This window comes from Orcinus orca, chromosome 6, assembly GCF_937001465.1.
Source record: "Orcinus orca chromosome 6, mOrcOrc1.1, whole genome shotgun sequence".
Lineage (NCBI taxonomy): Eukaryota > Metazoa > Chordata > Mammalia > Artiodactyla > Delphinidae > Orcinus > Orcinus orca.
The window spans coordinates 90,423,472-90,447,851 of NC_064564.1; the positions used below are offsets into that span (position 1 = coordinate 90,423,472).

The 24,380-nt window shown below is 38.4% G+C and overlaps 1 protein-coding gene and 1 long non-coding RNA gene across 2 annotated transcripts in view; one reads left to right on the forward strand and one right to left on the reverse strand.

Annotated features, from left to right (window-relative positions):
* The window catches only part of GRIN3A (glutamate ionotropic receptor NMDA type subunit 3A), a 154,417-nt gene that overhangs the window by 102,246 nt on the left and 27,791 nt on the right, over nucleotides 1-24,380 (reverse strand). The window contains exon 2 of the mRNA XM_049710950.1: nucleotides 6,107-6,711. Coding sequence (XP_049566907.1) covers nucleotides 6,107-6,711 — 605 coding nt within the window. The remainder of the gene's footprint in view (nucleotides 1-6,106; nucleotides 6,712-24,380) is intronic.
* LOC125964663 (uncharacterized) overlaps nucleotides 1-24,380 on the forward strand; it is a 104,810-nt gene that overhangs the window by 78,075 nt on the left and 2,355 nt on the right. The gene's annotated exons all lie outside the window — the stretch shown is intronic.

The following is a 24,380-nucleotide window of genomic DNA, read 5'->3' on the forward strand; positions in this document are numbered from 1 at the left end:
GTAATATCCAACCTTAATTCCTTCTAGCTCTCTAGATCTGGCTCCAGCACTAGTCCAGGTACTGATATCCCTTCCCTTAGCATAGCCCTGTCAATGGGACACTATGTAGTATTTGCCACTGGAGGTTGAAGTGGCCCTGGGATAGATCTAGAATTCAGGGTACCTCTTTTTTATGACATATTTCCAAATTTTATAGTAGATGCATACAAAGTAAAAAGTATTCAACAAAGAATATAATCACAATTTCCACTCAGGCAAATAGAAGCTTGGAAGTTCTCCTAATGTGGGAAATTGCCACAGTTTAAAACCTGCTGGAAGCTAGATTAAGCAAATTTAAGCTGTATTCTTCAAAACAGGGTCCTGAGGGGATACACATCTTTTACTGTTCCTTGTTTGAGGCCCCCGTGACTTAGAGAAGATTTTCGACACAGCTCTTGGCATGACTTAAGTGACATAGAGGGATGGGCAAATTCAAAGGATTTAGCCAAATTAGTCCAGTGACAGGAGTTCTTACTGGAAACATCTGGAAACATAGACCTTAACTGTTGTCCTTACGATTCATGACACCGAAGCATGTGTTTTCTAGAAGTACTGACTCCGTGGTAGCCTTGCAGAGAAAGTTAACTTAGGAGTAACAGCTGGACACAGTAGGTCACCCCACAGCAATGGGTTCTCCTTGGGGACCCAAGGAACCAGTGTTAACATCATCCAACCCGTGGCTTTCAGGTTCAATGCAACTGCATTTCTTTTGAGTACATGTTGAAACACACAGGCTAACTAGTTTGGCTCAGTAGAGGTCTTTAGGACAAGAAGACTTATTCATGGGTAATCGCACCTCCTGATTTATATAGCTTTTGGCTGAAAGAATATGAATGACAAAGTAATGGGATCCCAATTAAGGAAAGTTTATATTAATTCTGAAAGAGCCTGGAACTTGGATTTAGACAGTTTAAACCTTCCCCTATAAACTACTAACTGAATGACCTTAGGCATACCACTTAACTTTTCAAGGTAGGAATCCTTATAATTAAGGAAATTAAATTTTCTAGAGCTTAAATAACTTTGGCAGGGTCACAATGCCAGTAAATTATTGTAAAGGTGAATGGGAATACCCCAGGTTAGAATTATATCATGCCACCTCAAGTTCTCCTGGAACTCTTCTAGTATCCAGCAATGAGACCGGGAACATCATCAGTTTATACCTTGGGACTTTTGAATGGGTATTTGTTTTAGTCTTTATTTTTCTGAAGCTTCCTAGTGCCTCATAATACATGGCACATATATGTTCTGGATAATACATGCAGAATCAATAAATAAAGCAACATTTACTATTAATGAAAGGCCAGTGAATCTTGGTATTGCTTGACCATGTAAGCATAAAGATGAACATAGCCTGGAGGGGAAAGAGTCTCTCTAGCACACTGAACCATTTTTCAAGGACAACTGAGGAGCGGGCCTAACAATGCCAGCTAATGCCAAAGGATAATCACTAGTAGAATGGGTGTTGTCTCAGTGAGGAATGATAACCAAACTGCTAGATCAAAAAAAAATGGATAAAAAATATGGGTAAGTGGAGGAGCATATTGTCTCTCTGAAAAAACAAAAGAAGGGGGTTGTAAGCTTCCTGGGAGCAGGGCCCCTGTTTTCTATTCTTTGTGTCTCCAGCATTAGCCAAGGTCCTAGCCTAATATAAGTAAGCTTCAACATATGTTTGTGGATGAATAAATGAATTAATCACTGCCCACTTGATACAGAACTGAATTGCAGAAGCTATTCCAAGAAGAAAGGCAAGGTTCCATAGATTCTATAGCCTGCTGAGAAGCTAGAATAACTATCAGGACTATGATTAATTAGCTAAAGGGTCAGAGACTTCTTAGGCCAAGGGGACCAAGGTGTCTATCGATGTCTAGGGTCTTGGAATTACTAAAGGAAGGATAACTGCCTTTGACTAGGCTATGAATAAATCAAGGGGCTCTTTCTCCAGAAACATAGATTCATTACCACCCAGGGCCTTCAGATAAGCATGGGCAAATCCTAACCCTAAGAACAGCAGGGAAGTCCTCAAACTCCTATTCATTTTCAACAGAGTCTGGTGTTTAGAATGAGGTAAGGGAGTAAATGTGGGCAAAGCTAAAACAGATTTGGAGAAATAAAAACAAGTTTTTGTATCTTAATGGTTTTTAAAAAATTAGTCGCAAGGATTTTATGCTGTATTACTTTATTTGGTTAATTTGTTACAGGATTATGATTTTATAACTATGTCATGCCTAATGTTCTGCCATTCAAGTGACATCCAGAATGCATACTCCTTAGCTTGGCATAAAAGCTCTGTGTGGCATGCTATCAAATTAACAACTTTTCCAGAATCATGTCAGATTCTCTTCATATGCAATGTACACGCCAACTGTACTAAATTTCTTTCAGGTCTTGGTAAATTTGCATATGCCATTTCCTGTGCCTGTGAGGAAATGTTTGCTCCAAACCAGAAAACTCCTATTCATTTATCAAGATCCAATTCCAGTATTTCTTCCTCATCATCAACTCTCTGAGAAGAGTTAATTATTTCCTCCTCTGTGTATTTGAACATATTTCTATTTTTAAGAATAACGTATCCCTTTGTTTTATAACCATTTACTTACTTTTCAACTCATGCACTAGGCTGTCAGCTCCAAAATGGCAGGATGAAACTTTCATTTTGTCTGCCTCACCCTAGTTCAACAAATAGTCACTGACTGCACAGAAACACCTTTGCACATGTATTTGTGAAGTTATTGCCAAATAATATATCAGATATCATTGCTTCAAAGTAATTAACATTTAATAAAACAACTTGCAAATAAATTGTTAAAGATCACAGTATGAACTTGGCCCCCACGTGGTTTTGTCTACATTTAGTTATGATGGATGTTTGCTCTGGCATGTGGGGACCCAGGAGGAATTAAATCCTTTTTACCTGTTATTACGTCTATGTAGTCTGCCATGAGAAATGATTTTTTTCTAGTCTAAAGGCCTATGCTGAAAAAGCCACGTTTTTGGTGATTTCATTAACATTTAAAAATGTTAACAATTCTGTCAGCCTAAACTGAAAGTGACTGTGTGAGAAATGAAAGCTTGCATAACTCTGACACTCGATATTCATGGCTCATTATCCTCATGACTTTCATTATGCAGTGAGGAAGTAGGGTCAGCCTCACAAAATTTAGGAATAATTAAGAAAATTACTATATGGAGATGTGACTTATGGACTGAGAATAACGAACTTTCTAAAAAGACTGTATTCAACAAAATAAATAAGGATGATGAAAAATCCACAGATGTTTTATAGCTTAAGGCAGCTTTTCAGTTATTCATTATAAAGACTACTTGAAGGCTTTTCCTCACTTCCCTTGACCCTTTCCTGAACACTTTGAAACTTTCTCTTGACTATATTCCTCAGGGAGTTCCAGAAGTCCTAGGCGTATTTCCTGAAGTTCTTTAAGTTCATTCTCAAACACATCCACAGAGATGAAAATATTGTTGCTGACCTGTATACACTGTGAATTGCTTCCAGGCTCCAAACCTCACACTCATCTTTCACAACTTTCAAAGTTTGTGGAATAATCATGTGGAAATAGCCACAAGGTCAGAGGTTATCTGCTAACCTAACATCCTATCAAAAAAAAAAAAAAAAAAGGAAAAGAAAACCAGATGGTATCTAGGTAAGTTAAAAAAACTGTTTTTAATTTAGACAAAATTTTATTTATCTGTTAACCACCCATTATTCTTCTAGAGCAACAGATGGTGTAGGATGTAAATATAATATAAAATTTCCTTTTCTTTCTATGTTAATTTCAATAAATGTCTATTAAGTAGCTGCTATATGCCAGGCATTAAACTAAGTTCAATAGTATCTCCACTTAATAGAATTTATATTTTAGTTCAGAAGTCAGACACATAGACAAATAATGATGATGGAATAGACCAAGTACCATCATATAATTTCATGTACAAAGTGCCATGGGATCTTTATAGAAGGAGGCACATAACTTTAACATAAATTAAATTTTGAGGAGCCAGAAAGATCAGTTTGATCTTGATAAAATGAACCCCTAAAGTATATACAACCCAAGTCAACAAATATTTCTGTAGCTTCTAAACATTTTTAGAATCCAAACAGAATTATTTTTCTTGTGCTCTCCATTTTATATGAGACAGAAAGACATTAAAAAATTTAATATAGTTTTCACAAGTGGTTTTTCCTGTCTATTGTTTAAGATTGTCCTTCCAAAATAATGACTATTTGAAATTACAACTAAAGGCTTTGCTTATATTTTTGTTATGAAGGAGGATGTTTCTTATCCCAGATAAAGTCCTGAGCCTCAGTGAAGTGCTAGTTGAAAAACAGTAGATTAGGACTTCCCTGGTGGCGCAGTGGTTAAGAATCTGCCTGCCAGTGCAGGAGACATGGGTTCGAGCCCTGGTCTGGGAAGATCCCACATGCCGTGGAGCAACTGAGCCCGTGCGCCACAACTACTGAGCCCGCGTGCCACAACTATGAAGCCGGCGCACCCTAGAACTTGTGCTCCGCAACAAGAGAAGCCATCACAATGAGAAGCCCGCACACCACAACAAAGAGCAGCCCCCACTCGCCACAACTAGAGAAAGCCCATGCACAGCAATGAAGACCCAATGCAGCCAAAAAAAAAAAAAGATTAAAAAAAAAACCAGATTAGTTGTGGATAGTGGCTATAAAATAAAACATGCATAGACCTTATTTTTTTTTCATAGACTTTAATCTTGAGGAAATTCAAATACATTATGGAAAAAATGGAAAGTTCAGTTGATGATAGGACATCTAATTTTATCATTTATAGATTCCTAATAAGTGAGTTTTTGAGATATTTTATTTTATTAACATTCTTTAAGGAGTGTGTAGGCTGTGCTTAAACTCTGCCATATATATGGCATTTAGCATGTTGCCTTGCGCATAGTAGGTGCTCAGTCCATACATGTGAAATTAAATGTAAAATGCTTGGCACTTTCTGATCTTTTCTCAAACGTTCATGTCTTTTAAAAGGCAAGACACCATGAGGTTACCTTGTGCTCCTCAACACAGTCAGATGTCCCTGTTCGAAGAGGACTTCCTAAAATGGGGCCAGACTATAGCTAAGCCTTCATCTCTGAAATAGCAATAATTCTCTGATTTGGCCTCTCTGACCATAGGTGGTCCTTTTCAGGAAAAAAATCTAGGCCCCTGTAAAATATCCTTTAAGGATTTCTCCTTTTTCCAGGGATCATGAAAACCATGTCTATAGGATGAATTATTCTTTAACTTAAACAGGCTTTTTCATTCTAGATTCTGAACCAGATTGAGGAAATGGAAAAGAAAGGTAGCTAATTTTAAAAAGTATATATATATATATATATATATATATATATATACACATTTTACTCTTGTGGAACTCTTAGTTCTATCTATCTACTTACCTATCATCTACCATCTACCTATCACAACTCCTCCATGGATAGTAGGATCTACTGTTATATCTTTTTACATAAATGGGTATAGGACATAGGAAACTAAGGCTCAGAGAAGTTAAATCACTTGACCAAGTCATGCAAAGCTAAAATTCAAGCATAGGGAGTCTGGCTCCAGGGTCTATGTCTTTAGTCACTTCTCTATTCTGCCTTATTCATCATAGCCTGGGAGTAGAGAGAAAAGTCTATCTCTAGCGTGACTAATTTTTTTCTCTGTATAGATTTAGAGAGATTTGTCCAAGTCTTTTGATATAGGAAAGAGTGAGCAGGGATGGAAACATTTGTTGTGCATCTACTATGAGCTGAGCAGTGTTAGGTACTTTTCATATAGAATTTTGTGGTGTCTTTATTATAATATATCAAGCTATTTAATATTATCTTAGTTTACTAATGAGAAAACTGAGGCTCAGAGTTTTTAAATAGCTTGCCAAGAACACATAGCTAGTATGGGACTAAGCCAGGATTTAAAAGTGGGACTGAGGATTCCGCACTATATGCCATGTGCTTTCTGCAAATGGGATAGATAGGGAGATTTTATTTCCTATCACAGTCCTATGACTGGGGATGTAAACCAGGTCTTGCATCCTACCTTGATAAATATTGTCCTGAAGTGAGATTTGCAGTTTCCACATCCATGCAGTTCATCGTGCTGGGAATGAGAGCAAGTTCTGGCTGGATCATGGTGGCTGTGGCTACAGCTCTTGCAACCAGTTCCATGGCATCTTGTACATAGTACTCAAAGACAGACTGTGTTGTTTTTCCATGAGCAATGAGCCCTAAGGGCAGACCTTCTGTCCTCAGTTGCTCAACATTCTGGGAATCCCCCAGCACCCAATGAAGCTCAGGGGCTGCTACCCCAAACTGGGTGGTAATTTCGAAAATCCGCCGGATACTTTCCATGTCGCAGCCAAACATCACCATTGTGGGCGTACTGTTCTTAACGCTCTCAAGCTGGACCTGCAGGAAGCTCAAGAGGTCCTCAGTGGAGGAGAGGTTGATGGTGATGTTGATGATAGAGCCCAGGTGGAACTTGGAATTATTCTGGGTAAGGACGAGGAAGTCGGTGATGTTCCAGTCTTCCTGGCACAGCAACAAGCTAAAATTGTACCAGTTGTTCATGGTCAGGATTGAGACAGTGACATCAGCATCAGAACTTAATGAATTTTCTAAACTCAGTTGGAGGTGAAGGGGATTCTGTATTTAAAGATATGAAAAAGAAGAATTAGAAAGTAATGGCCAAAGATTATAATATAGGGTACTTTTGCTTTCTTATGAGGCTTCATCTTTTATTTTTCCCTATGATATTCAAGTGCCTCTGGGATAAAATTCCCATAATTTTGAAAGCTATGTTTCCTGTCTAATGGGATTGATTCCTTACAACTGATTTCCTTATAATTTTTGCTCAGAGTACCAGAGGGCAGATGATTCTTGGTGTAAATGTCAGGGGTGACACAACTGTACATTTAGTCTTAAATTTTTATCAGGCTTGTCTACTTCCTACAGACAGTCTCCTTTAGGCATCCCATTTCTAACTATCCCTCTTCTTAACTCATTTGTTCAATTTTCCTGTGAAATAATTTAAAGAAATTACTTTTGATTTCCTTTAAAACTACTAGTAGAAAAATCTTAAAACAGTGCAGGTGCTTGTATTAAGGATGGTGTGGAAAAAGGATGCATCATAGTTTCCCAAACTTCTAGCCCCTGAGGAAGGCACATTTAATATATGTGGTGCTATGTTTGAATGTTTATGTTCCCCAAAATTCATATGTTGAAATCCTAATCCCCAATGTGATGGTATGAGGTGATGGGGCCTTTGGGAAGTAATTAGGTCATGAGGGCAGAACCCTCATGAATGAGATTAATGTCCAAGAGGCTCAAAAGAATTCCCTTACCCCTTCCACAATATGAGGACACAGTGAGAAGCTGGCAGTCTGCCACCATGCTGGGACCCTGATTTCGAACTTCTAGCCTCCAGAATTGTGAGAAATGAAATTCTGTTGTTTACAAGCTACCCAGTCTGTGTTACAGCAGGCTAAATACACTAATACATATGGAATAATTAACAATATACTTATAAAAATTAAATACATAGTCTAATATTGAAGGTTTGATTGCATTTCTGTATCTACTGAGACTGGATTCTTGCTGTGAAGGGTGAAATGTGTGCCATTTAAACACATATATGTAACTTCCACCACAATTTCATCTACTTATAGAGCTCACCAACTCAATGAAAGAAAAGTATCTTATTTGAAAAAATCACAAACTATTAATTATATAGATGAAGTGGAAATAGTCCTCTAATGAATGAATCTGTTAATTGTTCTGAGAGTAGACATTTGACATATTTATCCTTTAACACTGACATCCTGAGGATGGTTAGCACAATGCTTTACACAAGGTAGTGTACAATAGACACAGTCCAAATTGACTAAATATGGTCCCATTTTGGAGCTATTAGACTATTGAACTATTTTTGAGAACTTGCCAAACATTCAAGTCAATAACATGAGGAGGGCTTTCGCAGTAAAATTTCATGCCCTTGTACAAAAGGAAAGAAGTGTGGCCTTCCTTTATCTACCAAAAAGTGTATAACAAGAAATAGAGTTTGAGTTGAACTTTGAACTCTTTGAAGGGTTAAAAGCATTCTGATATGTGTAGAATAAGGAGTGAGGATTCCAAAGGAATTTATGGGCGAAAAACTATTACCAAAGGCAGTAAATGAGAGTAATCATAATGGTAAGGAAGAGGGAGTCTTAAAATTTATTTTGATAACTTGACTTTTGTCCTTCTAAATTAAGCTTTTGAGCAGGACTTGTAATGATAAAACCAGAGCTTTTGGAGGATCATCTATTGGTAGCATTCAAAAGGAAGAGGGAAAACAAGCCTTCTAGGATTTCGATAAGGTGCTAAGGGTTTAAACTGGAAGCCAGTGTTGGTAATGATAGGAAGAGTGATTTAAAAAAAGGTTTTTTTAAAATTAAAATTTAGTGACAAGGTCAGATGTAAGAAGCAAAAAGAGAAAGGTGTCAAAAAACCAGGAGGTAGGTAGTTCCTGTTTCTAGGCTTGGGATGCCATATAAGATAAAGGACCAGAAGCTTCATTTCCTCACTCTTACTACTGATGAATATAAATTGCTCCAGAGAGTTCTTTCTTTCCTCCTCTTTTAACTTTCTTCCTTTCCTTCCTTTTTATATCCTCCTGTGCCTTAACCCTCTTCCAGAATCAGTGAGCAATGGAAGGCAAGCTATACATTTAGCTGGCAGGAACAAATTATTCCCAACTGTTTTCTTGTCCTCAGTTCCCTATTCTGTTGCCAGTTTTCTTTCTAAAACATAAATATGACCATATCATTCTTCTGCACCATAACCTCTGAATCACCCATAGGACAAATTTCAAACTTCACCTGTAACACTCCAAACATGTACCCCAAGACAGGTCATAGTAGACAAATTATTTTTCTTGTGTCAGAGTGAGCATGTTCACATCTACACAAATTTGATACGCTGAATTCTCCACCTGTGAATGTACTTGCCTATATTCATATTCATCCTTCAGAACTCAACTCTTGCATGCAGATTTCCAGAAATTAGCTTACGTTCCACTTACTACTGTTTCTGCTGCTGAGCTTTTTTCCTCGCAGTATTTTTGCCCTTTTGATTTCCTGCAATGGTGAACTGGGTTTTTGTTTGACTGCCCCTCTGACTGTTGCCCAAGCAGAATTAATCGTCTCATGTCTGTGTCAGGGTGTCATTTTGTTCATCCCTTTATTACAGCACCCTTCATACCGTAAGTTAGTTATTTGGTTAAGTGCTTATCTCCCACACTAGACTGGAAGCTCCTTTAGGATAAGGACCATATCTCAATCATCTCTTCTAACACAGTTATTAGTTAACCAGAGATAGTATTTATCAACTGGAATTTTCTTTTGTCCATCCTGGGCTATGATCATAATCTTGTCACTGAAAGACTGAGAAGAAAACCATTTCCAGCAGAGCTGCACGACCCAATATTTTGCCCCCAGTGGGGACAAAGGCCCATCTATCCACTTCCTACAGAGAGATTCATTAAATCAGTATGTGAGGATCATGTTCTAATGGAGGCAGAGATGAAAATGTTCTCCTCTTGCTAAATAGGGAAGTAAAATTAGCTAATCACATTGAGCATTCAGCACCAGAGAGACAAATGCATTTGGCATGAGAGAGTGACAGAGGAGTAAAATGAAAGCCCCTCCCCGTGGATTATGTGATCTGTATAATCACACTCATCCCTACAAACAATTCTAGTAAGAAAGTCTAGATGTGGAAGTTAATCCTTACACGAATTTAAGGAACACAATTCTTCAAATAAATATTTATTAAATAATAGTTTAGAAACATCTAGTGATATTGTATTTATCTGGCAGCCTCAGAAGCAAAATCTCCTAATTTCTCTCCATATAATAATCAAGGGAAAGGTGCGTGTACGTGTGTGTGCATGACACACACACACACAGATATGAAAACTTAAAACAAAAAATTCAAGCCTAATAGTAAAACTTTCATCAAAATCTGGGACAAAAATTAAACAAGAGCTATCAAATGAAACTGAGAATCAAAATCTATGTCTGAGAGATAGTTTGCTGCTTGCAGAAGAACAACCCATGGCCTGAAGGAAGGTATAATTAAAAAAAAATTTTTTAATTATACATTGTTTATCTCCTAAATCAGAGATCCAATAACAAAACAACTTGAGTTAGGAAGCCTCTCTCAACCATGCTGACAGTAAAAACTGCTTCATAAGTGCATTCAATTTATATAAATTAAAATATACAGGCTCAGGAGGAGGTAGGGGGAGAGAAAAATGAAGTAGTACTGATAATTCTAATTATCCTAAGTGAGTGTATTCTTTATTACCTATGACTATTATATATAGGTATTATGTATTGTAATAAATACATGTTATTGTACACAGTTATATACACAAAATCATATATGCCAAATTAAATAGGTAATTTTTAAAAACTGAAGTATAGTTAATGTACAACATTATGTCAATTTCAGGTGTGCAACAGTGATTTGACATTCAAATATATTATGAAATGATCACCATAATAAGTCTGGTAACCATCTGTCACCATTCAAAATTATTACAGTATTATTGAATACTATATTCCTTAAGCTGTCTAATACTTCCTCATAAGTTATTTATTTTATAACTGGTAGTTTGTATCTCTTAGTCTCTTTCACCTATTTCATCCAACCTCCACCCCAACCTCTGGCAACCACCAGTTTGTTCTCTTTATCTATGTCTGTTTCTGCTTTGTTTTTGTTTGTTGATTCGTTTTGTTTTTTAGATTCCACATATAAGTGAAACCATATGGTACTTGTCTTTCTCTGTCTGACTTACTTCACTTAGCGTAATACCCTCTAGACCCAACCATGTTGTCACAAGTGGCAAGATTTCATCCTTTTTTATGGCTGAGTAATATTCCATTGTGTGTGTGTGTATGTGTGTGTGTGTGTGTTTGTGTATCACACATCTGCTTTATCCACTCATCTTTTGATGGACACTTAGGTTGCTTCTATGTTTTCGCTAACTTAAGGAATTTTCTAATGTAATTTTCTGATACTTTGAATTGAGTCTTTATTTCGAAGCAAGATAACACGCCTCTCCACTCCACTCTCCACTGAGTTTTAGGGTTTTATTCCCATCATAATCTGCTTCTACATTATTTGGGGGCTGACATTCCCAAAAGTATGGGCCAGAAGTGTGGATGGGAAATGGCCATGTTGAAATGCACTCATGGAATGAAATCTCAACAAGTCAAGTGCAGAGCTGGAAGGAGAGAGGAGTTGCCAAGACAGCAGTGCAGTTGCCAGTGTCAGAGAATTGCAGAAGTGTCAGAGATTTATTCAATTGTGTAAGGGAAGATTGCTTTAGCTGTTATGGAGCACAGTGGATTTACAACTAGCAAAAGATTAAAATTCCACAGAAACAAAAACCAGGCGAGAAGGGTAAGAAAATGTGGAAAAATAAAAAGATAGAGGGGCTGTGCCTTAAGAGATATTAGAACACAACAGAAAATGCAATTTTTATATAACCATAATAATTAAAACAGTTAAGTATTAACAAAAGGATTAACAGGTAAATAAATAGAACAGATGTTAATGCACATTAAGAAGTACATTGATTTAATATACTATATTAATATATTGAATACTATACACTGAAAATTATAAAGGAATATAGAAGAAACATATGAAGTTAAGAGTTGAGAAAATAGATTATTTGGGAAAATACATATCATTTAAAGTCCTAGTTCTACCATATATTAAAAATAAATTCCAGGCCATTTAAGAGTTAAAAGTACAATGTCAAATCATTAAAAGTTAGAGCATATAGGTAAATGTGTCAGAAATCACAATGATAAAGAGAAATACATTAAACTAAATATTACAATATGCTTATTTCCAGCATTAAACACCTCTCATAAGCAAACAAAAAAATAAAAACATGAGAAACAAAAGAATATTTGCAACATATTTGACAGAGTTAATGGTCACAAAATGTAAAGAACATTTACTAATCAATCAGGAAATAGAACCCATGACTGAGCATTCATTCAATCAAGAAAATTAATTTTAAGCTCCTACTGTGAGCCATACTCTCTGTAAAAATTTCCTGTTGTCTATACAGTGGGTGAGAGATAGACAATTTACAGATAAGTAGACAAACACTTAATATAATTATAAATTATGGAAATTACTGTAAATGAAACTAATAAGGTGTAGCAAGACTAGGAAAGGGGAAAGAGTATCCCAGGAAAAGTGTAATAATTATGATTAGTAGGGTAGGTGGATGCACATATTTGCACTGTATAAGCACTCTCTAACTGGGACTTTAGAAAAAGTAAGGGATGTGTATAAAAATGATTAATCACTATATATAGGTAAACACAAATACTGATTTTTAAAAAAATACACATTTAACTAAAAATGTAGTTTCATTTTGACCATCCATTCCTCTTTGACTAGGTACAATCTTCCTAGTCCCAGATAAATGATTGGAGCCACTACCTGCTTCTACATTGCCTCTGCTTGATTCTTTTTTTAAAAATTTTATTTATTTATTTATTTATTTATTTATTTATTCTTGGCTGCATTGGGTCTTCGTTGCTGCACGCGGGCTTTCTCTAGTTGCGGTGAGCAGGGGCTACTCTTCATTACGGCGCGCAGGCTTTTTATTGCGGTGGCTTCTCTTGTTGCGGAGCACAGGCTCTAGGTGCACAGGCTTCAGTAGTTGCAGCATGCAGGCTCAGTAGTTGTGGCTTGTGGGCACTAGAGTGCAGGCTCAGTAGCTGTGGCACAGGGACTTAGTTGCCCGCGGCATGTGGGATCTTCCCGGACCAGCACTCGAACCCGTGTCCCCTGCATTGGCAGGTGGGTTCTTAACCACTGTGCCACCAGGGAAGTCCCCTCTGCTTGATTCTTTACCCTCCCCTTTTGCAGTGTCTTCAATGTTCTTGCTCAAATCCTAAACTGTCCCTTCTGGCTGGACCACTGTCTTCAGTCAGCTGAGCTTTTCTCTCCTTTTGTGGGACAGTAAGTATTGTGCTTAGGACTTAGTAGTCCTAGCAACCTATCCTTAGCTTCTGGCTCCATCATTTACAAGCCATGTGGCTTTCAACAAGTCACTCAGTGTCTCTGAGTCATAAATTTCTCATCTCTAAAACAAGGAAAATACTACCTCCTACCTTACAGGTTCATTTAGAGAATTAAATGTGAGAATGTGATAATGCATGGAAAGTAACTGGCCCAGAGTGAAGGCCCAGTAAGTAATAGTTGTTACAGTTTTCTTAGAGTTAAGTCATTGTGTTGGACATGCCTGCTAAAGTGATTGCAATACAATTTTTTTCTTTGCTATTCTTGCTCTTTTTCCTTTCTCTTTTCTATTTTCACCCAATGGTCCCTGCAATAAATATCTTTTACAAATACCAATTATACCAACTCCTTAGCAGGAAAAGAGCAACTCCATCTCAGGATGGGAGCTGCTATTTATTTGGAAGACATCATATTCACAGCAGAGCACACACTCCCCCCACCCTCCATAAAAAATCCCCAAAGCAAAAGACTTCTTTCTTTGGTAACTAGCTCCAGTGTGACATCACGAGTTAAGGAATTTTGGGCGCCAGTTGCTGGAGATCCCCCATCAATCTTTGTTCTTCCCAAGAGCACAGATTCAGCTATTTTGGGGATCAGTAAAAGTTTCAAAAACAGAATTCATTGCAGCAACGAGCTTGTCAGATACTTTGAGATATTCCCTGACAGAAGAAAAGAGGTAATGAGGTTGGGTTTGCTTCAAGAGAGGAGAAAAGATGAAATTCTCTCAGCTCTTGCCTGGGGAAGCAAACCCATTTAGTTTTGACTTCTAGGTCAAAGCTCAGAAAGTTCAAGTGAGCATATTTCCACTACTTTTAATGGAGATGAAATTCCTTTCTATACCTAAGTCTGCTGATTGCTAAAGGTGTTCAAAGGGCTCAGAACTACTTCCTACACTGCTCTCGCTTCTCCTCAGCCAAGGAGGCTGCAGGAAGTTTGCTGTTTCTCATTACCGCACAGCTCATTTGACCTATATTATATAGAAGTCTTTTTCTTTCTGAAAATTAAAGCTTATTCCTTTAGAAGCCCAGGCTTTTAAATAAATTAACTGTTTTTGCGGTTGCATTAGGGATTCAGGCAAACATAAGGCATAGTCCCTGCCCAGAAATTGTAATCTAATAATAATAATAATACAAATGAAAAGCTAATACCTACCAATGGCCCTAGTGCTTTTTGCATATTGTCTTATTTTATCCTCACAATGACCTCATGAGGTGATTACGATGATTAGCCTCCTTTAACAGATGACAAAAATGAGGCTCAGAAAGAGTGAGCAATTTCCCCAAGGTTGCACAGCTACTGAGAAATAGAGCCTGGGTCCAAAATCCAAGTTTGTAAGACTTGAAAGCCTGTGCTTTGGGCCAGTACTCTATACTGCTCCAGTACTCTATTCTATAGTGGTAAGAATAAAATGTGCATTAGAGTCTTGACATTTGTAGATTAAAATTTATAGCTCTAGTTATTTGCAAGTAATCCTAAAAGCCCATGGAATCAAGTCCCTTTTAAGATGTGTCATGGTATGGGTTAGCATGACATGCCCTGTGCGGCTGGCACACGGGAGCCAGTGAGGGAGGCCAAGCCTGCTGCTCAGCGTGCACACGGCTTCTCAGCCATTTTCTTCCCTCATCCTCCCATTTGTAGCAACTCTTGTGAAACAAGACTTGTGTTTCTTCAATAATGACAATTTAACAAAGAAAGCCAGTGGTATAATTAATGACATGAGTTTTGTGTTTGGTAAAATAAGAAAGTTTGGAGAAGGTCACTTAAGTTTTTCATTTAGATTCTACTGAACTTCATGGACGAAACTATAATCTACAATGGTGTTTGACTGTTATGTATGGGAGTGTCAACAAAGATCTTAGGATATATCCCTCAGGATTTTTGAGTGATATATGAAGCAATATATAAGAGAGTAGTAGAATACAATGAATGCTTCAGAAGGCAGGATTATGGATACGTGGTACAGTTGGCATAATCCTGCCAATCATGCTGGGTGTGGTCTGTTTCACTGCAGCAGTTTGAGGAAAGCTAGTCTTCCCTCCTGGAAATAGAGCAGACACCGGTAGACTGGCTCAGTTTTAGGAGGAAGTGTTGGTACAGATACACTGTCTTCAACAACAATTGGCTGATGGATTCATCCAACAAAGCAAGGGTTGAAAGGCTATTATATGTCAGGCCTTGGGTACAGAGATGCATGTCTTCAGGCAGAGGAATGAGCAGACGCATGCAGTAGGTACTATTTGAACCAACTCAATCCTTTTTCACCTTAGGCCAATTTCCAGAAAGAGAAGTCAGGGGCATAGCAGGTCAGCTTGTGGCAATCACTCAAGCTTCCTGTGCTGGGCTTTCGATCACGTATTTTTTCCCATTCTAGATCCATCTAATTATCGATACTCAACTCTTTCATCTGTGTTCCACCCACTTCTACTTTTTGTTGTGGATGGTTTTACTTTGTTTCTCTCACCTGACCTTTGGTAATCTTGAAAGCCTTTAGCTGCCACTCACTCTCTGAGTTCTGTCCTCTCAGCCCATGCATACAAGATATACCCTGCCCAGGTACAAATTCTGGGGCTTAAAACTGTCACCAGTATACTTGGGGAGGGGGAGGACTTTGTTTAAAAGGATGTGGCTACAGAAGATATGTAGTCATATGGTGCTCAAGAGAGCAGTCAGTACAGGCAAAATGGCCCAGTGTAGGAAAAGGTGAACCAGGGACAGGGAGTCACTGAAAATGTGGCCCTTTGACATCAGGAAAGACTAGTAGCAGGCAGCAAGGTCCAAAACCTTGGTTTGGGGTTCAGTAGGTCACTGCAACTCCCAGGGGAGCCCAGAGGCGAGAACACTTTGGCTCTTTTTGGAGTAACTCAGATCTTTGTTTGAATTGTGGCTCTGCCATTTACCAGTTCTGTGTGATAGACTTTGTGAAAATCATTTAGCCTCGTGGAGCTTCATTTTACTTTTCTGTGCAATGAAAATGATACCACCTACCTTGCAAAGTTTGTGAGTATTAAATAACATAATATACATAAAGCATCAGCACACAGTAAACAGTAAGTGGTAGCTTATAATAATGATGCCGTTGCTGATGAGGTTAGGAATATTATACTAAGAGAACTGAAGTATAAGGGCTAGACTGGTGATACATTCAGCTTATTTAATGAATAGTTGAGTATCTGTTTTGTGCCAGTCATTGGGTACTGACTGGGACTACAGTAGCAAATAAGGCCAAAGTTGTCTTTTCTTTTATGGACTTTAAAGTCTAGAGGATACTATTATCAGCATCAAGACACAAACTGAGGATTAATTTAGACAGAAAGCAGCAGACCAGTGACAAGAAATAGGGCCCAAAGTTTGAGCCAGACTAAAAGGAATGGTGATTTGGTTTTTCAGTTTTAGATTATGAGGCAAATATCTTCACACCCTTATTTCCTGAATTTCAGACAAGCCCTGGGTACTGGGGCAAGACCAAGTTTACAGGTGAAGGTCATGGATGACATGGAAGGGAGGAGGAGGCTAGAAGAAGGCAGGATCTGACAATTAAGGAGTGTCCTCACATGCCCGACATGTAGTAAGTATCTGGTAAAAGTTAGCCTTATTATTATCATTGGTGTTGTTAACAAAAGTAGCCCACTTACTTGGGCTGGAACAATTGATCCTTCCCTCATGACTCAGAGCATTCTGATGTCAGCACCAGACACTGTGCCTGACTGCGGGACCATGATGTGCTCAGGGGCCATGGAGCCAGCTGCTTTCCATGTTGACTGAACTAAGTAGGGCTGAGCTTATGGAAATGCTGGAGCTCTTGAGCCTCTCTCGAAAGTATATTTTTTCTCTTTCCTGCCACGGCGTAGGGTTACCTACTATCCCCTTTTGTTTTGTCAGTTTGCCAACTTTCATCAACTCCTTGCAGCCTCTTTTTAATATACTTTGAGCTAGAAAGAGTATAACTCTCATGTCACTATTTTGTCTCAAATAAGAGTAAAATACATCAAGACCATCTTATAAGCAAATATTAAGGAGACTGTGGACTGGATTTGATATCAGGACTGTTCTGGGGAACTTGACTTCCACTTCTTTAACTGTGACAAGAGAATAATAATAGTCAACCAACTACCTCAGGACACTGTGGAGACCACATGATGATATGCATGTGAAAGTGATTTATGAAGTAGAAAGCACTGTTACAATAGGGGACATGATGCATTTGCATGTCTGTTTTCTGGACAGTAGGGGGTTGGCAGGATCAATAAGCTGGATAGAGGTAAAGGAGGCATTTCTAGATTAGAATGTTCAAGTTAGATATAATTTTCAAATTCTATGCCAACTTTTTTGTCTTCATATTACAGAGGATAACATTATTTGTTACACTCAACAACTTTTGGAATAAAGATGTTGGTTTAAGACTGATTTTAGTTCCTATTTCCATGCTCAGGTTTTCGTCAAATTAAGTAGTATTTGAACGAACCTCCACATTTACAGATATCAGCAGGGCAGATGATTTATAAGATAATTAAAATTTATTGAAGTATTCAAACTATTGTTATAGACACTCTCTCAGTGACAAACTGCAGCATATTTTCTTATAATGGGAACTGTTGAAATGTGCACCAGATAAACTGTCTAGCATGCAAGTTAAATTTCCTATGGAGATTTGATTATTTTATGTCAATGCAGCTTGAAACTATTATTAAGAGATGGCTTATGTCACATACTAATTTGCTTTATTATACTAAGAATGAAAAGTCAGCTAAATGTTGATTATTTCTATTAACTGACACCACAGTTGACATAAACTTTTTTCTCGATTCTGTAAGCCATTTTTTAATTGATACAAGTACATGTTTTGTACATTTAAACCATGGTTCAACTAATTGTGATGTAACATGGCTTTCGTATATTCTGGTTTAGCATTCCAGATTAATTTTTATAATATCATAAAATCTATAAAATCAATTTAGTCACATAATGGCTTCTTATTTCATTTGAAAATTTTGAAAAATTAGATGGACTCACATTCATTGCTTGCTACCTGACACTGACCAGTTTAATACTAGAAATAGTATTAGCATGACCTTAAATAGTATCTAAGTAAATTTCCATCTTACCACCTTATTTCAAAACTTGTGATCTATTCATTATGATTAAGCTTTGCTGCAATACATTTTATTTCACTTGCATTAATTGGCACACATTAGCATAGTTAATTCTTTGTACCTTTCAAATCCTGGTTCAACATAAGAAGGCATTAGAAATATTGAATTTAGTTTCAAAGTCTCTGGTCACAGAGGCAGTACTTTCTCATGAATTAGAGAAAGTAGAATTAGAGCCTTCAAACTCTTAAAGCCTCTATAAGCAGTTCTGGTGACTTCAGGTCCAGAATGATGAATCCTGAATGAACAGACCTATGTTCATTCAGGATGGTCTATGTGAGCATTGTCACTTATTATGAAATGAAAAATGAACTGTTTGGTTAATTTTCAAACGTAAGATTTGGATTGCATCTGGCCCTGTTGTGAACTCACTTGTCACATCATTGCCTGTATCCATTCAAGCCTAGTGATAATCAGATAAGGCAGAAATATTGTTTGAAGGTCCACCAAAAGCTACTTAGTGCACTTATGATTTTATCATTTGGTTTATAAGGGACCTTAAAGCTCACTTAATTCAAACTCCTGTACAGTTTACAGAATGCCGTGTATTAAGGTGCAAGAGTGGGTTAAAGGTCTTTCTCGTTCTATTTTGAAAGTTGATAATTTGTTTAATTGAGGTGGTCTGTCTTCCTTACAGTCTTTTGTGAATATGACTAAATTTTTAATATTTATGAATATATCTACTTGTGTTTAATTTTATTTTAAAGGAAAGATTCAGGCTCAGCCCAAACTTGCACACTCTAATATCTCTCTGCAGTCCTTAAACCACAAATAATTGCTTTTGTGTACTGATTTATGAATTCACTAGTTTTTCTTCTCCACTGTGACAAACATATACAATCACATCATGTCTTGAAAGGGAAACATTAATCGCTAACATATCTAGTGCTAAAAAGAATTAAATCAAATAAAATGGATTTTCTGGGTTTCCATCCAACTTACTATATGAACTCTGGAATGATCTCTTTCTGGAATTACTTACTGTCCATATATATTCATTCTGTTAGCATTATTTAGCCTCTATTGGCATTTTTATTTTTTTTAAACTCTTGCATATCACACCAAAGGCCTTTAGGCTTTAAAATGAGAAGAACCACCAAAGATCATCATTATGTTTTCTAAGTCAGTCCAGGGAACATAGACCCACAAAGAGATCAGGGACCTTGAGAGGTCTTTACTGTTTCCAGAATAAAAGAGAATTGATAACCCAGCCTTTGTAACCCAGTCCAGCATCTCAAAGTGCTAAATTCACAATGTTGATGATTTTCTCTCTCCCTCTGCCTGTGTCCTGGGTGATCCTGGAGAGTCCTGATATCTTATTTCTTGCCTCCCTTTCCAGATTATGCAAGATCCATCAGAGCTGACTGTTACATCTCTGTTTTCTAGCCGTCATCCTTATCTCCTTTGAAGCACAACAGGGGTGGTACTGTTTATTCAATTGTCTAAATATATCTTAGTTTCCTTTGATCTTGGAAGCCACTTCAAAAACCTTGGAATTCCCAGCTCTCTTGCCTCTACATCCATGGATCATTTTCTCTGCCCAGAACACTCTTTACCTCTCTTTTTGCATCACTAACTCCTAGTCATCTTTCAAGGCTGTGCTCAGGTTTCTTTTCTCTGGTTAAACATTGTTACTTGCTTCACCCTCAAGTTGTATTACTTGTCTGTCTTTTATCTGCAGCCCCACCATATTTTGTACATTTGCCTCTCATTTATTACATGGCATAATCATTAGTTTACTCATCTCTCTCCTTCCCTAGAATATTTGGGGACTAGAGATGTTCCCTCATATAGTGAAATCCTGAGTTACATTGCCCAGAAAATAAGAGACTCACAGAGAAGTGTTGGTTGAATGAATAAACGGTGATATGTAAGTTTAGATTTAGAGGAGAAGTCTGACCTTTAGCTGAGATGTGTCTATTTTTTATGTCATTTTCCTTCCTGTTTGACTAATATGGTGTCTCTCTAGAGCCAAGAATGATTATTATCTGCTTTCCCATAAAATCCTATCCTTCCAGATGACACAAATCTTCTCTGATGTCAATCAGAAAAGTGGCACCTGAATGCCAAGAGGATTGACAGAATTGCTCAAATGCATATTTGCCCCAGGCACTGTTTAGAAATACAAGTGAATCATGATATGCTCAAACTCAGTGTGTGTCAGTCATTTTCTTTACTCTAAAGACGGTTGTGGAGAAATATTTATTGTGCTTTATAAATTATTCATAATTGAATTTGTTTAAATGCTCAACAGTGATGCATTTAAAACATGATTCAATATACAGAAGTATCAATACTGAGGCAACCTTTCAGTTACCTGTTATCTAGACTGAGGTACCATTATAGAACTGGAGAAATGACTTTGAAATCTCTGTGACCAACCTACAGTGGGACTCTAACAAAGTAACTGGAAATGACAATAAATAAAAACTATGTTAAGGGAAAGAAGAGGACAAAGGAAGATGACAGAAGTCTTAACAGTATTTTAAACCTTAAAATAACACACCTATTATTACTACAAATAACAAAGTATCTTGGAGTTTGCATAAAAGAGAAAGTAATTAAGCTTCTACTTGAGTTCAGAGACACAACTTGGCTTGGAGGATGGGAGAGGGGAACATGGACACCTGAACTACAGTATGAACTCTCCCCTCTCCTTGCCCTGCGTTAGTCTACTTTGCCACTTACTGTAGATGGTGGAAGTATGAAGATGCTTACTCTTCCTCAAGAAGATAAAGTGCAGATTGTTATAAGCTGAAGTAAGGTGGGTCCAGAACTGGTACCTGTAGTGTCTGGCAATTTTCTTTTTTTTTTTCTTAATTTATTTTTGGCTGTGTGGGGTCTTCGTTGCTGTGCACAGGCTTCCCCTAGTTGCGGCAAGCGGGAGCTACTCTTCATTGTAGTGTGCGGGCTTCTCATTGTGGTGGCTTCTCTTGCTGCGGAGCACGGGCTCTAGTCACGTGGGCTTCAGTAGTTGTGGCACACGGGCTTCAGTATTTGTGGCTCGCGGGCTCTAGAGTGCAGGCTCAGTAGTTGTGGCGCACAGGCTTAGTTTCTCCGCGGCATGTGGGATCTTCCCAGACCAGGGCTCGAACCCATGTCCCCTGCATTGGCAGGCAGATTCTCAACCACTGCGCCACCAGGGAAGTTCTGGCAATTTTCAATTAGAGAAATGATGGGTAATTTTTTCTTTCTTCTTTCTTACCTCCCTAATGACCTTGTTCTGGAATTTGCTTCAGCAGTTTCTCTCTCTCCCCTGGGATCTCCCAGAAGCTTACAAATATCCTCAATATCATCCACTTTCCTACTCCAGCTACTATTCTAGCTATTACTCCTTTTCTGCAGCACAAGTCTGAAGATGTATCAACACTTAAAATTACTTATTCCTCATTTTTCATTTTTCTCACCAAATCAGGCTTTTGAATTCACCACCACAACTTTTATTGAAGCAGACAATGACCAGATACTACTGAAGTGAAAGGATGATTTTCATTGTATAGGTGACTCACCTCTAAATACCATACAACACAGTTTTTCACTCCCTCTTGAGACACTTCATCTTCTAGGCTTCTCAATTCCATAGATGGGCCTTGTTTTCTTCTTACCTCACCAGTTTATCAGTCTATCATTTTTCTAAATTTGATGCCCCTGGCTCTGTCCTTGCCTCCTGTTTTCTCATCTACGCTACAGCCTACTAAATTTAAGTACCACGTATACCCTTTATTCTCTAACCTGGGCCTTGTGTATTTGACTGCCTTCTTGATACCTCTTTTTGGATTCCTGTTAGGCAACTGAAACCTAACAAGTCCAAAGAGATTCATTGTGTTCTTTCCTCTTACCCCCACTCCACCCCTGCCAAATCCACTTTCTTGAAAGCCCTCCCCAAGTACCATCATCCACACTGACTGCTCCGACCAAAAACTAACAAGTCTTCATATCCCTTATTAATCCATCAGTAAGTCTCATTCACTCCAAAATATATCTCAAATTCAATCACCTTCATCATCTCACTGTTTCTTTTTTTAAAGATATCTGCGCTCCCATTTTTTAAAAAAATACATTTATTTATTTATTTGTTTTTGGCTGTGTTGGATCTTTGTTGCTATGCGCGGGCTTTCTCTAGTTGAGGAGAGTGGGGGCTACTCTGGTGGTGCGTGGGCTTCTCATTGCAGTAGCTTCTCTTGTTGCGGAGCACGGGCTCTAGGGTGGGCGGGCTTCAGTAGTTGTGGCACACAGGCTCACGGGCTCTAGAGCACAGGCTCAGTAGTTGTGGCGCACGGGCTTAGTTGCTCCACAGCATGTGGGATCTTCCCGGACCAGGGCTCGAACCCGTGTCCCCTGCATTGGCAGGCAGATTCTTAACCACTGCGCCACCAGGGAAGTCCTCATCTCATGGTTTGTAGAGCATGCCTCCCTCCCTTCTGTCACCTACTCTAATGTGACAGCCTCCTCATTTAGTCTCCCTGCCTCTACCATTGCTGGTCCAGCAATCAGTTCTATACATAGCAGGCAAAATGATCTTTTAAAAAAATCTAAAATCATTCCTTTGCTTAAAACACTTTAATAGTTTCCCACTGCAACTAAAGCAAAATGTAAGCTCTTTACCCAGTGCCCTAAATGATCTGGCTCTGCCTATTTCTCTAAATTCCCCACTCTACATGTGTGGTCTCAAAGCCCTTATACTCAAACCTTGTATCTGGTGTTCCTTCTTATTTTATGCAAAGTGGGAATACTGTTCCCCCATGTGGCTGATTCTTTCTCAACATTGAGGCCTCAGCTCAAATTTCTGGGCTTTCTAACTAACATGAGCAGCCTCCCCACTGCATCACCTTCCTATCATTTTCTTCACAGAACATTATTTTATCTTCTTCAATAACAGAAATTATTGAGACTTCCCTGGTGGCATAGTGGTTAAGAATCAGCCTGCCAGTGCAGGGGACACAGGTTCGATCTCTGGTCTGGGAAGATCCCACATGCTGTGGAGTAACTAAGCCCATGTGCCACAACTACTGAGCCTGCCTGCCACAACTACTGAAGGCCGCGTGCCTAGAGCCTGTGCTCCGCAACAAGAGAAGCCATTGCAATGAGAAGCATGCGCACCACAACGAAGAGCAGACCCTGCTGGAAGCAACTAGAGAAAGCCTGCGTGCAGCAACGAAGACCCAATGCAGTCAAAAATAAATAAATAAATAAATTTATTAAAAAACAAATTATCTTATTCATTTGTTGATGAATTTGTTGAATATTTTCTCACAACTAAAACGAAAGTTTCTAGAGGGCCCAGACACTAGATCCCTACTATCTCCTCAGGGCCTAGAGTATTGTTGAATGGTGTTTATTGGCTGACTGACTCAAGATATCTCTCTATCACATATTAAAACTGAACTTTCTACCAAAAACTTCAAAAGCTCATTTTTTGAGCAAAAAGGCGTATCCTAGAAGTTGTCCCAGTAGAATAATTTTGGGGTGGTTAAATCTATAGAAATCTGTCTTCTTTGCTACCTGTCTCCATCCACGCCTCCATGGTGCTCCCTTTGCCTTTATTTCTCACTCTGTCTCTGTCTTGATCTTAATCTCTATCTTGGTCTCTAACTTTCTTTGTCTAAACATTTGTCTCCTTTGTGGCCCTATCTCTAGCTTTCCCTCTTGTTTATTCTTTTTCTTTTTTTAATTTTATTTATTTATGGCTGTGTTGGGTCTTCGTTTCTGTGCGAGGGCTTTCTCTAGTTGCGGCAAGTGGGGGCCACTCTTCATCGCAGTGCGCGGGCCTCTCACTGCGCGGGACTCTCACTATCGCGGCCTCTCTTGTTGCGGAGCACAGGCTCCAGACGCGCAGCAGGCTCAGTAATTGTGGCTCACTGGCCTAGTTGCTCCGTGGTATGCGGGATCTTCCCAGACCAGGGCTCGAACCTGTGTCCCCTGCATTGGCATGCAGATTCTCAACCACTGCGCCACCAGGGAAGCCCTCCCTCTTGTTTAAACACAAGCAAAGGGCTTCCTTTAAAAGGAACATAATAATGGCAAGTGGCTGTATTTACTGAACATTAGAAACCATTATCATATTCAAACAGC